Source organism: Colletotrichum tamarilloi, assembly GCF_030869305.1.
Source record: "Colletotrichum tamarilloi strain Tom-12 chromosome Unknown Scaffold_74.1, whole genome shotgun sequence".
Taxonomy (NCBI): Eukaryota; Fungi; Ascomycota; class Sordariomycetes; order Glomerellales; family Glomerellaceae; genus Colletotrichum; species Colletotrichum tamarilloi.
The window spans coordinates 66636-80365 of record NW_026849457.1 but is presented as its reverse complement, the minus strand read 5'-3'; the positions used below and the strand labels follow the sequence as shown (position 1 = coordinate 80365).

Below are 13730 nucleotides of genomic sequence, written 5' to 3'. Positions count from 1 at the left end.
GGCAAGTTACAAAAGAGACTGCCCACGTTCAGGTGCGCTTATTCAATCAAGCAGAGGGTGCATCGACAATGAATTTTCTTATCACAGATGGCCACTCCCTTTGCGATGTTGGTTCACTGATGAGTAACCGTTTTTAGATTGATAAGACTTGCGACTGTCGGCACACATTTCTAGTCAGGGGTTAGCCATCGAACAGATAGATAAGAATGTGAAGGCCTGCACAACGACTTACCACTCAGTATTGAGAGAAACGTGAAAGCCGTCAATCCCACCAATATAATAGGCACAAGCTGCCCAAAGGATGTTGCATCGTCTTCTTCACTCTGCCCGCCTTCGTCCAGCTCAAGCCATCGCGACCTTTTCACCCAACGCCTCAGATTCATAATGTAAAGGCTCGACATCACAACTGTTGTTCCGCAGATGCCTATTCCGCCAAGAAGATATACTCCGTAGGAGAATCTACCAACACCGGAGAAAAATTTGACAAAACAGTTGTCGCGCTTGTGCCAACCGTTATTCTCGGCGGCTTCGCGATGTTTTTTCCTACTTCGATAACAGCATCGGCCCAACTCTGCAAGAATGGATACACCGTACCAAATCAGGATGACTAGGTAGAGGTTCCAGCCCTGAATGTAGTTCCCCGGAGTGCTCTGTAGTAATGCCCTCTCCACCGCTGTTCCACTTCCTACTGAGTCTAGCAGGAGTTGCTTCAACTGTTCAATGATGTCTTCCCCATTCTGAAAGCAAACAGCTGGAGATAACAGCAAGCTGTCTGATTCATTACTGGGCGGCACCTTCGTTGGAAAAGGTACGTTGTTGCTTGCGTTCTGGTTGGATAGTAAGAGCCCAGTCATGGCGAATACGACTGTGATAAATATGACTCGTAGACAAGCAAGGAGGAGCCTTTCGAAGTAGTTCTTTGAGATCACAACGGACATGAGATGCGTCGCGCAAGTGAGCAGTAGCATGTTTGCGACAATGTTGTAGTGGTAAGCGGTTATGAAACAGCCTTTCCAAAACCTAATGGTCACTAGGTAGGCACCGCCTGTGAAGACCTGTTGGTCGCTGCAAGAGACGACGAGAGCTTGAAAGAATTTTGATCGACTAAACTTGCTAGCCCAACGTGGTCTTTGGAAACCAGAAGTCTTGAACCTATTCAACAGCTTGTCATCAGCTTGACATCGAAACTCATTTAATTCTTGAAGGCTGTGTCTTACCGTTGATGTGTCGTTGAATCATGTTTTACTACGGTCCATATGACGTCAAAGACACCAATGGCGAACGCAAAAGACGCGACAGCGATAAAGACGGAAACAATCTTTAGAACAGCTTAACTTCTCAACATCAAATAAACAATGAGTGGCAGCTATACGCACCCCAGTGCCCGCGATATCCGGCTCGGGAGGGACTTCGCCGCGCTCATAGCCAGCGATAGTCTGGAATCCTCCAGAGTCGTTCGGGGTGACACTGCAGTCCACAGTCGTGTTGTAATGGCTCTTACACTGCGCTATCGATATGGAAGCTCCCATGATGGTTCACTAAGGTAGCTTGAATCGCGGTCACTAGAACAACAAAAGTAAGAACAAGCCTTGCAGGTCGCAGACTGGTTGTCGGCCAACGAAGGAAATCCCTTGAGATTTTATATCATTTTGATGCTCTTATGAGATTCCGCGTTCCCAAAATATTGACAAGGCTGGCCTCAAGCTTTCTCGTTTCATCGTCGAGGCAGAGAGGGTGACCCAGGCAGGCTGGGTGGAAAACACAGCATGCTTACTATGGCATTCTCATTCTGTACCCTCTAGCCGCAAAAAAAAACAGGGATTAAGCTACCCTCCATGTCAGACTAAGCGGCACTTCATCTCAGCCCCGACAAGTTCGGGGTAAGCTAACATACAGTTCTCCAACGCCACGTGGGGGCCATAGCGGATTATAGCTAGCTTTTACCGTCTCAGTATGCGAGCCTATAGCTATGGCCCAGGCTGTAGGATTCATCCGCATGGTGTGCGTTCACTAGAATGTTGAGCTTCAATGGTGGTGTTGTGTAATGTCTGCAAGCTGGTTCATGCAGGCTATGTAGATATAGGTAATCGCGGCTAGACGTCTCGAGAGCTAGGTGGCGGCATGCAGGATGGCGGTGGCTCCCAAAAGTACCTTCGGGCTAAGATTGACAGGACGTGTAGGCCATTAACAGCGCGAAATTCCTAATAAGTGAGACATTAGGCAATCATCAAGAAGAACTGCTGCCCCTTTACGTCTTGCGGAATCGCCCCAATACGAGAACATGGGAGAGGGGGCGTTGGCAGATGGGAGACGAGAGATCAAAGATGGGAGATGGGAAGTCCAGGAGGGGCCGAGATCGAGAAGTGTACATTCATTAGGCGACAAAACCATTCACTGCGAAACCTTTTGGATAGTCAGATGCTTCGTTGACTCAAACATGCGAAAGCCTCAACTTTTCTTTGATCAAGGCCTAAATTGGCTACCAGCAATGATTGCCTGCAAAGGGTTGCTGGCCACATACGACAAGCCCAGCTTAGCTACCATAGTCAAGAGCCCGGTCGCAAGCAACATAGCAATGGAAAATCCAGCGAGGCCAAATACCTCCAAATGTCCCATACCATTCGCAGGTCGCGGCCCATCTGCGGTCTCGGCGCCAGTCTTCGCATCGTGATGCGGCACATACTTGAACTCGTATTTATATCCTCCCTTCAAGGTGTCCTTGTTCTCCACGATGTAGTCCCAGAATAAAGCTCGGAATGTCTGACGACATTGGATCAGCACGTGAAAACTATTCGGTAGTCCTGTTCAACTTCAGAGCTTGCTTACCTTGATTTGCCATCTATCCCAGGCAGGGATAGAACGCGACATATAAGTAATCACCATCAGAGTCCAGATGATACCTCTGATGACAGCATCCCAGTACAGACCGGGTTTGCCAAGTCCGACGTCATCACACATCTCATCTCCGTTGATGAAGCGAGTCCCAGCCTCGAAGAACTCTTTCGGCTCGTAAATTGGAGCAGCGCCGTCCAAAGCAATGACCAAGTTATTGGCCAAAGCTCGAGAGTTCTTGCTCGGGGCAAGGCATGCCTTCAAAAGCGATTCCATAGATGCCAATGCTCGTTCGGGTGTTTCCAAGATCCAGTGGGGAGTACCCAAGACATAGCCGACCCATCGCCATAAAGCGAGGTAGTCCAGAGCTTCTTGGTGGCGCACGTAGATACCCTGTCGGGGCAGTGCCAACCACACGAGGTTGGTGGAGAATGCACATACAGACTGCATCGAGTCAAGTTCGTTGATGGGGACGCCGTATTTATCGACATCAAAGTATCCGGGACGCTGTGCGTTGAGCTTCAAGATTCGTCCTCGCACCGCGGCATGCAGTAGTCTGACGCGCACGGCTGAAGCGAAGCCTTCACCTCCAGGCTTGATGTCGTCGAGGGATTTTGTGACCTGGAGAAGGAGCTGAAATGTCTCAAAGAGTCTGTTCTTGGCGACTTTGGCGGAGTGACCGCCTGTACGAACCAACGTCTCTGCCGGTCGATACGAGGCTCCCTGTTGGTAGATCGCATTAGCATTTTCGCCGAGAGTTTCTCACATCCGTGTCTTCTTGTCATCACACTCACAGTCGTAGCAAGCAGTCCCTGGAACGCAAACCCAGTAACTGCAGCAGGCGCGTAGCGGTAGAAGACGTCCTGCCCACGCTTGATCTGGTCCCAGTCGACCCACTCAGGCACGGCGTTGACTTCGTCCCAGAGCTTCATCAGCCTTGGGTCCTTCTCGCGGTGGTCCCGAAGCAGAGCGTATGTATCGCGATCGGGCTGCGGGTCTTCCTGCTTCCCCTTGGCGTACCACCCAGCTCGAGGCGGCGGAGGAGGGAACATGCCATCTAGAGCTGTGAGAGCCTCTGACCCCACTTCATCGAACTTATGCTTCAGAGGGTCAAGCTGCTCTGCTGACATGTGAAGATCCGTTTGGCGAAACTTGTAGCCATATGAATCGATAAGAGAAGGTGCCATTATGATTCCATGCAGATGTGCAATGAGTACTTGTGATCTGGCAAACGTCTTGTCGTGTTAAGAAGATTCTACCTTTCTAGATAAATCAAATCGGAAAGGCTCTGCTCAACACCTACATTTATATCCAAAATTCATGTTCCGGAACGCAGTGAGCTACCCATGCAACTGCGGCAGCACTAGTCCTAATCCGTGACATTCGTACAGTCGCCCAACGAGCGACCCTATCAACTTCCATCCCTGCGCATACCTCAATGTTCCACTCGTTCGAGACGGTCAACCAAAACTCCATACTGCATGTCAATTTGACTCCGCGAACAAGTCGCGTGCGACGTTGATGGTAGCATAGAAGGCGGAGAAATGTCTGACAGGTCACTCTCCACCAGGGCTGCTGCTGCGAGAGCACTAATTAGGTGACAGGATAGCCGAGAAATGTCAGCGCCAAGGCATAGACTGCGACACATGGGAACCCGATTGTCATCATCCTCCCGTCTGACGGTCTCTTCGTTGCTTTCAGTGACATATAGTTCTACCAATGAGAAGCGATTCAATCAATACCGCAGGGTATGCCTTCTCCTTGACTCTACTGGCTCATAACTGCGGTTCAAAGCGATACCCCGTGAGAACCGATGTTACAGAAGGGGTCTCACCCAACACGCAGATGTTAATAACCTGGAGTTGAATAATATGCACCATGTGTTTGTTGTTCACGCATCTCAGTATCATGGACGAAACGTAATTGATCAATAAAATCCGCTTGAGAATACAATGCTAATGCTACGCATCAAGAACGCTATACAATGAAAGCCGTAGTCGTTTAAGCGTTGACACAGCTGAAACCGGACAGGCTGTAGTATCCGCACTTGTCCGTCGTCGTCTTCCAGGCCCGGCAGTTACCGCACACACGGTCGACCGTGACTCTGCACAAAGAAGAGCTGCCGTAGCCGTTGGTGCCGCGCCAGTCCGAGGTCGTCAGCCCTCGGTCCGCGCCAGAGATGCGGGCCGAGACGGTAGAGCCATACTCTATAGGGTTGGCGTATTTGTCAAACTTGCTATATCCCCAGAATATCACAGTCAGTCCAATATTCGTATACTAACGCCAGGTTGATGAGAGAGGTGGTGTTCTTACGCCGTGCATGTGCAGTCCTGGGCCGCGGGGCAGTTGCCGCGAGCGACGAGCTCGACGTTCTCAGCGGCAGGCGCGCCGGGAGCGGCGTAGGCAGTGGAGAAGAGGGCGATGGCCACGGGGACGAGTGAGAACTTCATGTTGGTGGAAGAAGAGTTTTGAAAGAGTGGATTGAGGTCAGAGATCTGAGCAACTAGTGAACGAGCGAATGAGTGACTGGCGTTGAAGACTGAGAGGCTACACCGGCATGTAATTCCACTTCGTCTTGAACATCCATCTATATAACAACGGCAGGGTACTTCATGAACGAGAGTCATGGCCGCGGCTCGGCATCAAACCACGAGCGTTTTCCCCGATACTATCTAGAAAGATTGCGATGAGACGAACTAATTCGATAGAGTTCGGATCGAACCCGAGGCTTTGGCGCACCTCGTCTCATGTTTGACCCAGTAATTCCCTATTGCAGAGCGCTGCGGCGAGAGAAAATCCGTGCTTTCCAGATGAGGCAGAGAAAAGGATAATTGATTATTTGTTCCAGACTACGGCACCGGCGGCCCCGGGGCTCGCTGCTGAAGAATAAGATTAGGCTTAGGCGGTGCCTTAAATCACCGCCATTTCGTACTGCGAGTCAGGCTACTGGATCGCAATTGCGGGCGGTCGGTCTGGCGATGCCGTTGGCGCGCGCAGCGACCAGGTGACCCGTGAGAGATTGGGCTTTCGAGAAAAGCGAGGTGCAATCTGATAACGCGAGTCGTTGCCAAGAAAGCAGTTTGTGAAGCGTTAGTAGTAAGCCTTGGCGCCTCGAGCTTTGAGATTGTGAAGAGGGAGCCATGGTGTCACCGGTTGCATGCACCGATGATATGTGAGAACAATTCTCTGGATTCATAGACATCGGTTTGCTTCAAGCTCTCGAAACATTGAGCCTAAAGTAAAAAAATGAAGCGCTGAATGTTCTATTGAGTAGCAACTAAAAAGTATGCTCGCTATGCTCCGTTTGTGTTTAGTACCCCTGACTCTCCTCCAATTTCCTACTACACCGAAATAAGGTTCAACTTGAAAGGGCCTCTAGCACTTGAGGTCTCCGTTAATGTTGCTCAGGCACGTGTCTAAGCCGATTAGTCAGTACTTGCTGTGATAATTGATTAACTTCCCATGATAATCTTACCCAGGTTCAGGGACGAAGGTCTCTTCGCTCCGGTGGAATCAGTGCAGCGGCAGTTCAAGATCTGCTTCTTGTCGCCGCCAAGACCACAGTCGCAGAACTTGAACGATGGGCTTTTGCAACATGTCAGTATGAAGGTTAATTAAATAAAGGTATGGCTTACTTGGAAGGACGGCACTGCGAATAAATCACATTAGTTTGAATCCAACGATGGAGCGACTCAGAGCTTGGCTTCTGGGTGTAAGACTTACGACAATCCTGCCTCCGACATTGGCCAGGCACTTGGTCATATCCAAGTCGGTCGAGTAGGAATCCTCCTGGTATTTGTCCATGCAGTAGGACTTGACGCTGGTAGAGAAGTAGGACGTGCCAGAGCATGTCGCCGAAAAGTCGCCAGCGGCGACTTGGAGGGCAGCCATGGCCAGAAGAGGAAGACTAGCGAGTACGCGCATGGTGAAATGATTTAATGAGTGAATAGTATTGAAAGAGTGGAAGAAGGCAATGGACAAAGGAATGTGAGTAGCAAAGCTGGTGATTCAAAAAAGAAAATGGGCGGAAGAAGACCTTCTGGGACTTGTACTGTGTTTTATAGGTTTCTAGTATAACAGCAAGCTTCCTAGCAAGTTCGTCCGAGCGGAATAGAAGCACGGAGTCCTCAATGAGATAGTCGACTAAGCTGCGTACCTTACCTAGTTGTCGAGTCGTGACTATGTGAAGCTTGATACATTAGGTAGAAACCTTAAACCACTTGAAGCTTACCTGACTCCTGCCGCCGCGCGACTCGTGGATGGCGGAAAGGGCATCAATTAGGCGAACATTTCACACCTTTCGAGGCAAATTTCGATTCCAACATATTGTAGGGCGTGTAAAGATTAGAAATCAAGCGGGTGTTGAGAAATGAGAATGTAGGTATCAATCGTCTCTTAATTTCCGAAAACGCTAACGGACTGGTCACGCCCTAACCCAAGAGCTCGTGCAGACCCTCCTCCTTCAACGTCTCTCTCACTGCCTCGAGGACCTTTGAGTGGACTGACGGCGGTGCCGCGATGAAACCGTAATTTGCCTTCATCTTCCGTCCCGCTACGAGATTTACCGGGTTGCCGTCGACGTCGGTGACCTTCCCGCCTACCTCCTCGAAAAGCAGCATGGCGCCCGCGTGGTCCCAGATCTTTGCGAGACGGTCACGCCGCCTGTAGGCCCAGAACGTGCAATTCGCCTGACCGAGACCGAGAACCGTCCACCGCAAAACCCAGCCGAGCAGATCGTTGCCCGGATATGCTACACCAAGGCGTTCGGCGACTTTTTGGTGGATACCCGGAGCCCCAGATTCGGAGCCTTCGATGCATGTCACTGACACCAGGGATTGCGTATCCACGTCGGCGTGGCGGGGAATCTTTGTGGGCTCGAGGTCGATCGGGCCAGGAAGCGGCCGGATGAAGGTTCCGTGCCCTCGGACTGCGAACATGATGCTGCCGGTACCGGTGGGGTCGATGGAGTCGTTGTTGATGGGCGCCTTCGCGTCGGCCGAGAGTAGCGGCAGACCGACGATGCCGACGCTCTGCTTCCCTTCTTCCATCAGGCAGACGTTGATAGCGTAGAGCTCACCCCGCACAAAGGTCTTTGTTCCATCGATAGGGTCAAACACCCAGAAGCGGCCAGTAGGTGATGGGTCGCTAAGGCCGCACCAGTCAATCATGTCGCACATCTCCTCTGGTGACGTAGGCAGCTTGCATAATGAGTCGGCGGTCTTGTCGTTCTCGACCTGCTGCAGTAGCGCCCATACAGACTCGAGGAGCTTGGGATTCTCGCGGAGGTCAGCGGCGGACTCCTCGCCGACGAATTTATCGTTGGGAAAGGCGGCGTGCAGTGTGCTCGTCAGTAGGGCCTGGATGGCGAAGTCGGCAACGGTGACTGGGCTGAGATCCTCTTTTGTCACGACGCCCTTGTCATCTTTAACGAGAACACGGCGGCTAAGCTTGGCGCCGTGTTGTATGGCGGCAATGGCAGTTGCCAATTCTCGAGCATATGGTCCGTCCATTTTGGTTGCTGGGTGATGCCGTCTATCGGGCAGAACGGTGAGATGAGGTGGTGGTGTTGAGAGTAGTGTAGACGATAGGTGGGGTGAATTTGACAGCGCTGATCAGTGTTCGTGCAGAGCGGGTTCGGTGAGTACCAGTTGATGAGTCAGGCGATTGATGTGGATGCGATGTGAATGTAGATGCAGATGCGGATGCGGATATTACCTCACGCAGGTGTTCTGTTCGCAACCGGGGAGATGACTGGTGGTAGTGGTAAGCTACGAATGCCGCCGCGTGAATGTGGTTGAATGCAGTTTCTTGAATGCCGCCGATGATGTCAGACCACAAGTCTAGGCATGGTAGGCGCGCTTTTCCCAAGCGCCTTCCCGTTGCAAATTTTGCCGGAAGAACTCCGGTGACGTGGGACCTGGAAGGAGTGGCCCCGGCATCGGCGTCGGCAGCCCCGATTCGAAAAGCGGGTCTGTTTCCGCTATCCAGAGCTTCGGATCCGATCTAAAATGGAGTTGCAACGACATTCAGTGCGAAAAGAGCTTACAAATGGGAAGTTGGGGGGTATCACAAGGTCTTGGCTGCCGATAGATAGAAGGTATAAGGTACAAAGTTGAAAAGCCACGCCCTGAGTTCACCCTTTGGCCCCAAGTCTCATTTTGGCAGATCCCATGTGCAGGTTTGCATGATGTATTTCCCTGGTAGAGGTCTAGTAAGCAATTCCGCCATTCAAATCGCATAGAGGCGAAATCAGGTACTTACTGTCTTTCCAGGTACGTTTCTTATGGAACAATACAGCTCGCAAATACCAAAGCCTGGTACACCACACGGCCGCCAGAGCATCACGCATCGCCCGGTCCAGGGAGACCAGAATGTTGAGACTGTACATGCCGCTCTTGGACTCCTCAACTGCCAATCTTGTTCCATTACCGTCAAGCCAGTCGAAAACTTGGTTGTTGCGGCGAACGTCGAACAGTAGCTCTCGCGCCTCGTAATACTCGGTCCTGTCACTCGCCTTCCGCCGGCCCACCAGCCAGGCCTTGCATTCGCTCTTGCCAATCTTCAAAAACTTGAGCCCGATGCTACCCAAACCACTCCGAGATGTTGGTTTGATGTAGTACGGGAAGGTCTCCTGGAGAATGGCAGGAGGGCGCTCCAGATTGAAGATGTGCCTCGAGTTGGAGACAATTTCGGGCAGACGGTTCGACTCATCAGGCCTTTTCTTGATACTGTAGTCAATGCGGCTGAACTCCACAAGTCTATCGGTTTCTCGTAAGAAGTCTATTTGGTGGTTGATCTCGAAAATTCCCGGCGCATCCGCATTCCGGGTGTTGGCGGAATGGACAAATCGGCCAGCCAGCCGGAGTGTATCTGGCGGCAAATTCTCTGAGACTGTACCAGCATCCACCGCATAGTCTGGCGGAAGATCGGGGTTGGTGTCGACTTGTGCCATCTCGTCTTTCAGTCTCTTCTTCGCTAGATCAACAGCCAATGACGACTATCTGAGGTTGAGCAACGGCTTCGAGAGACAGTTGCGCAGATCAAACTATTGTAGGAGGAGTGGCGCCTTGGACACGGTACTGATTGAATGGATTGCAGTGAAATGAGAGCCTGGCGGTTGAGCGTGGTGACATGTTTATGATGGATGAGGTCATGTGCAACATCGAATGAGCCGTGACAGGCCCGAACGGCAAGCGTCGCCCGAGCATGCTCCCGCAAATGCGACAGACAGTTAATTGGCTCTTCTTGTTTGGCTGCCTAAGTAAGCGGGCGATAAAGAAAGATTGAAGCGCTACAACGCTCGGGAATGCGGCAAACGTGATTGGGTTGTGTGCTCTGTCAGCAACTCGCCCGAACCTGAAAGTGCGGCATAATGTCGGAAATGCCTCAACGTAGTGGTCAGCTGCGTCTAGTTTTGCCCGGCTTGTATGGTTAATCGTCGAAAAACGGATTCGTTAATGCGGGTGGCCTCAGAATCAACCGTACGACTCAATCAAGAACTTAAAATCATCTACACAACATATGAACGCACTCAATTTGCGCTATTTTCAACCGCTCCCAACTTGCTCAAGGTCCAAGTGGTGATTGTATACCATCCTATCTTGTTCCATTCACCACCTTACCAACGCGCCTTCGCCTCGATCTAGTTCCATGACAAATCGTGCTGCAGACATTCAAGCTGCACTGAAATGAATCCGCGAGCGAGTTACGCGTGTGTAGTCGACGGTTGCATTGGTCGAAGTTGGTCGAAGTTGGTCGAAGATGACCCTTTTATCGGAGGGACGAAATGTGACGATGTTCAGAAAGACAGCTCATAGAATATTGCAAAAGTCGCTCTCACGATAATGACCAACCGGCGAGAGCTCAGGGGAACAGGCGTGTTTGTCTACTCTGTCTTCAAGGCTACTTGCCGAAGCACACGTAGGTGCGAGTCTACACGCCGCACCTATTGTTTGCCTAGTACAGGTCTGTGGGATGGAAATCCAGTCCCTTAGCACGATGAAGGTTTCTTAACCATGTATGGTGTGGGCGCCGTCAAAGATAAGGCTGAGCCTGTGCTACTGCCAGGCAGGAAGGTTACAGCCCAAAGCCCCTGCTTGCATACCCGTCCGTGCCGTTCCCATGAACTGGGTAAGGTATTGGGCTGCTGGCAGGCTCGAGGAGTAGCTTCGGGGACTGTTGCTGGTCCCGCACCTGTCAGATGCAAAGAAATGCAAGGTTAGTTGACATCTGCGGCAACTTGGAAAGGAAGTCGCTGCCGTAGATCATACTTTGTCCGGATAGCGACGTTCGGCGAATTGTTGCAGGCTGCTATCTCCACCCTAGGCGTAGGCTCTTGTCCTTGTTTGACGTCTCTTCGGAGTATTTTGACCTGATTCAGCCTCGTGGTAAAGTTAACAGGCCGTTTGTGCTCTTTTGACCTAACCCGAGAGAGATAATAATAGATCTCAATATCTTATCTAGAGGGTTGTTGCACATCATCTATCGGTAGGTGGACATGTAGACTGCAAACTCATGATGAGTGAAGCGAGCAAAGACAGGACTATTTCACAACATCTACACGAAGAACTCGGGATTGGATCACTCCGACTGTCAAAGCTCACCGACATGGCAGTGGCTGCTTGTCTATGGCGAAAATTTGAGGGAAAGAACCCATCGAACTACTTCAAGATGCGGTTAGGCGAATTCGGGTGCAGATGGCAATCCATGCCCAAGTTTTGATTCATACAAACACGTGCATAGCCAGCCACGACATCGGTATATTGTTGTCAAGGATAAGAAGCGGTTGCGATATTTAATTAGGGATTCGTACTAGGGACAGGCTCACTGGTTCGACATGGATGATGGGTAAAGCATAGGAGGTAGCCTATTGGACACTGAGTACAACAAACAAGAAAAAGTCAATCCTTTAATTAACCCGAGAGTTTCTCTCGCACAGTGCTCACCATGGCGAATTCATCGCCTGATCTGAGGAGCCAGAGGCGAAAACTCTGCGGAACTTTGAATTCAATCATGGCAGGACAATCCGACAGCCCAGGTTGGCATTAGATAATTGGGCAATGCATCGAAGTTGTACCGGCGCAATCGATGTCTGTAGCCGAAGCCAGCCGGCCCGCGGACTCCTCGCTACTGGACAATTGCGGCAAAATCGCTCCTTTGAGAATGAGTCGAGTCTCTTTACGGGAATAAGTCGTCTGACACCAAGGCAAGACACCACGCCTCATGCATGGATCTTTTCTTCGACGGGCCCGAGTCCGCGCACAATTATTCGTCGCCTGCAGCGCGTATCCTACGTCATCGAGCGAGGGAAAAAGCCTTGCTGCGGGTTCACAAAGCTGCAAAAGGACCAGTAACGCGCCAAGACACACAGAAACGGGTCAAGCGGCAGGCATTCGAGTAACGGCAAAGTGGATCCTTTTCGGTCCCGCAGGGGTGGGGCCGTACGGTATTGAGAGGGTCCACTGTGATCCACTCTACGGTTCCGTTCCAATCAAGCCGTCGGTAGCCTCCACGCCGTAGGACTCGGCGTCCTGCGCGTCGTGCCATTCTCCACTCCTCCTCAAGGTAAGACGAGGTCTTGGCAAATGGGAGCCCGTCTCTCATAGTTCTTCACCCTTGCGCCCGCCGTCGTTTGGCTTGGGGGTGCCACGGTGCCTCGCGGCTTTACTTGGGTCTGCTTTCTCAGAATCCCTACAAAACTCAATGAGAGCGCCGAGAGCGCACGCGCGCGCGCCCAGCACCACCTGCCCTATCCTATCGGCCAGACATTGCGGCTCAAACACCACAAGTCCTTATCAGCGCGCTTGATGATCGACCCCTTCGACGTCGACCCTGAAAGATGAGCTTCTTTCAACGACGGCTCATCGACCATTGCGAGTGACATGTGCTCTCTCTCACCGGGAACACGCCGCTTCCGGTAGGCCCCTTGACGAAAAGCCCCCCCTCCGCTAACTTGCCGCTCACCGACTCAGCCTGTGGGGTCGCCTCATTTCCCCCCGTTGGAAGAACGAAAAGAAAAGTGTCCACATCCCTTGGTTGGGCATTGACTGGCGGCTGCATATAAAGTGGATAATGGTCGAGTCTTTTGAGACACTCTCGTTGGCTGGTTTTCTTAGCATCTTGCACCATCTTATTGTGCGAAACTGCGAAACTGCGAAACTGCGACGGATAGTGATTGGCTGCTTTTTGCGCGTTTAGATGACATAAAGACAAATTTTCGTTATTTCTTTGCTCCCTCACTGGCTCATCGATGCGCTGCGCGAAAAAACTACTGCGACATGGTGTCACGGGATACTCCCAGGATTCATCCCCAGCCTCGCACCATTCTGCCTTGCTGCCTTGGTTTTGAGGGCCAATTTTCCTGCCATGTCATCCCACTGATGATTGCGGCGAGTGGGATTGCAGGAGAAGGAGTCAGGCTTTCTTCCATTGTGTGTCACTGTCGGCATCTCACCGAAACACACAAGAATAAAGGGAGATTGGCCACCTCACTGATAAACACGGCCCAGGCTCTCAACAACACCGACAAGATGACCTTTGGATGAGTCTGTCTGATGCTCATTGGCTCCCTCCCGGCAATCTTGGTTCAGTGTCCGACACACCAAGTGGTCCCTCGCCAAACTTGCGCCCACTCACAAAGGCACGGACTGCTCCAGCTGGTTCCCATTATTTTCCCCTCAGCAAGTGAACCCTTGTGGCCCGGTGGCCCCTTCAAACAGTGCTGACAAGTGAGATTGGGATGAGCGAACAAGCCGACAACTCTGAGAATCCTGGATGTATCCGTAGGTACTCCATGCCTACTGTGTGGTGTCCAGTATAGTATGGGGGATACGTATCTGATAACCCCGCATAGAGTTGCCTGAGATGGCAATGTGTCCCTGCAGATAAAGCTGGAGATT

At 51.5% G+C, this 13730-nt stretch overlaps 8 protein-coding genes across 8 annotated transcripts; all 8 read right to left on the bottom strand.

The window, feature by feature from the left end:
* Nucleotides 1-170: 170 nt before the first annotated feature.
* On the bottom strand, nt 171-854 carry CTAM01_12289 (uncharacterized protein; the record flags this gene model as incomplete). The annotated part of the gene is made up of 3 exons (XM_060528296.1): nt 171-372; nt 532-648; nt 739-854. 3 exons carry the CDS (start codon nt 852-854, stop codon nt 171-173), a joined length of 435 nt encoding a protein of 144 aa, XP_060377065.1.
* Nucleotides 855-1213: 359 nt separating this feature from the next.
* Nucleotides 1214-1529, bottom strand: CTAM01_12288 (uncharacterized protein; the record flags this gene model as incomplete). Its single annotated transcript, XM_060528295.1, has 2 exons — nt 1214-1318; nt 1377-1529. 2 exons carry the CDS (start codon nt 1527-1529, stop codon nt 1214-1216), a joined length of 258 nt encoding a protein of 85 aa, XP_060377064.1.
* A 934-nt stretch (nt 1530-2463) lies between these two features.
* On the bottom strand, nt 2464-4019 carry CTAM01_12287 (uncharacterized protein; the record flags this gene model as incomplete). Its single annotated transcript, XM_060528294.1, has 3 exons — nt 2464-2760; nt 2827-3555; nt 3627-4019. 3 exons carry the CDS (start codon nt 4017-4019, stop codon nt 2464-2466), a joined length of 1419 nt encoding a protein of 472 aa, XP_060377063.1.
* An 814-nt stretch (nt 4020-4833) lies between these two features.
* On the bottom strand, nt 4834-5282 carry CTAM01_12286 (uncharacterized protein; the record flags this gene model as incomplete). The annotated part of the gene is made up of 2 exons (XM_060528293.1): nt 4834-5068; nt 5146-5282. 2 exons carry the CDS (start codon nt 5280-5282, stop codon nt 4834-4836), a joined length of 372 nt encoding a protein of 123 aa, XP_060377062.1.
* Nucleotides 5283-6207: 925 nt separating this feature from the next.
* CTAM01_12285 (uncharacterized protein) lies at nt 6208-6756 on the bottom strand (the record flags this gene model as incomplete). Its single annotated transcript, XM_060528292.1, has 4 exons — nt 6208-6248; nt 6308-6417; nt 6468-6481; nt 6556-6756. The coding sequence occupies 4 exons, from the start codon at nt 6754-6756 to the stop codon at nt 6208-6210; spliced, it is 366 nt and encodes a 121-aa protein (XP_060377061.1).
* A 506-nt stretch (nt 6757-7262) lies between these two features.
* Nucleotides 7263-8342, bottom strand: CTAM01_12284 (3',5'-bisphosphate nucleotidase; the record flags this gene model as incomplete). The annotated part of the gene is made up of 1 exon (XM_060528291.1): nt 7263-8342. One exon carries the CDS (start codon nt 8340-8342, stop codon nt 7263-7265), a length of 1080 nt encoding a protein of 359 aa, XP_060377060.1.
* A 643-nt stretch (nt 8343-8985) lies between these two features.
* Nucleotides 8986-9784, bottom strand: CTAM01_12283 (uncharacterized protein; the record flags this gene model as incomplete). The annotated part of the gene is made up of 2 exons (XM_060528290.1): nt 8986-9029; nt 9094-9784. 2 exons carry the CDS (start codon nt 9782-9784, stop codon nt 8986-8988), a joined length of 735 nt encoding a protein of 244 aa, XP_060377059.1.
* Nucleotides 9785-12681: 2897 nt separating this feature from the next.
* CTAM01_12282 (uncharacterized protein) lies at nt 12682-13158 on the bottom strand (the record flags this gene model as incomplete). The annotated part of the gene is made up of 1 exon (XM_060528289.1): nt 12682-13158. A coding segment is annotated over one exon (477 nt), but the record flags the coding sequence as incomplete, so codon positions are not given.
* Between the last annotated feature and the right edge of the window lie 572 nt (nt 13159-13730).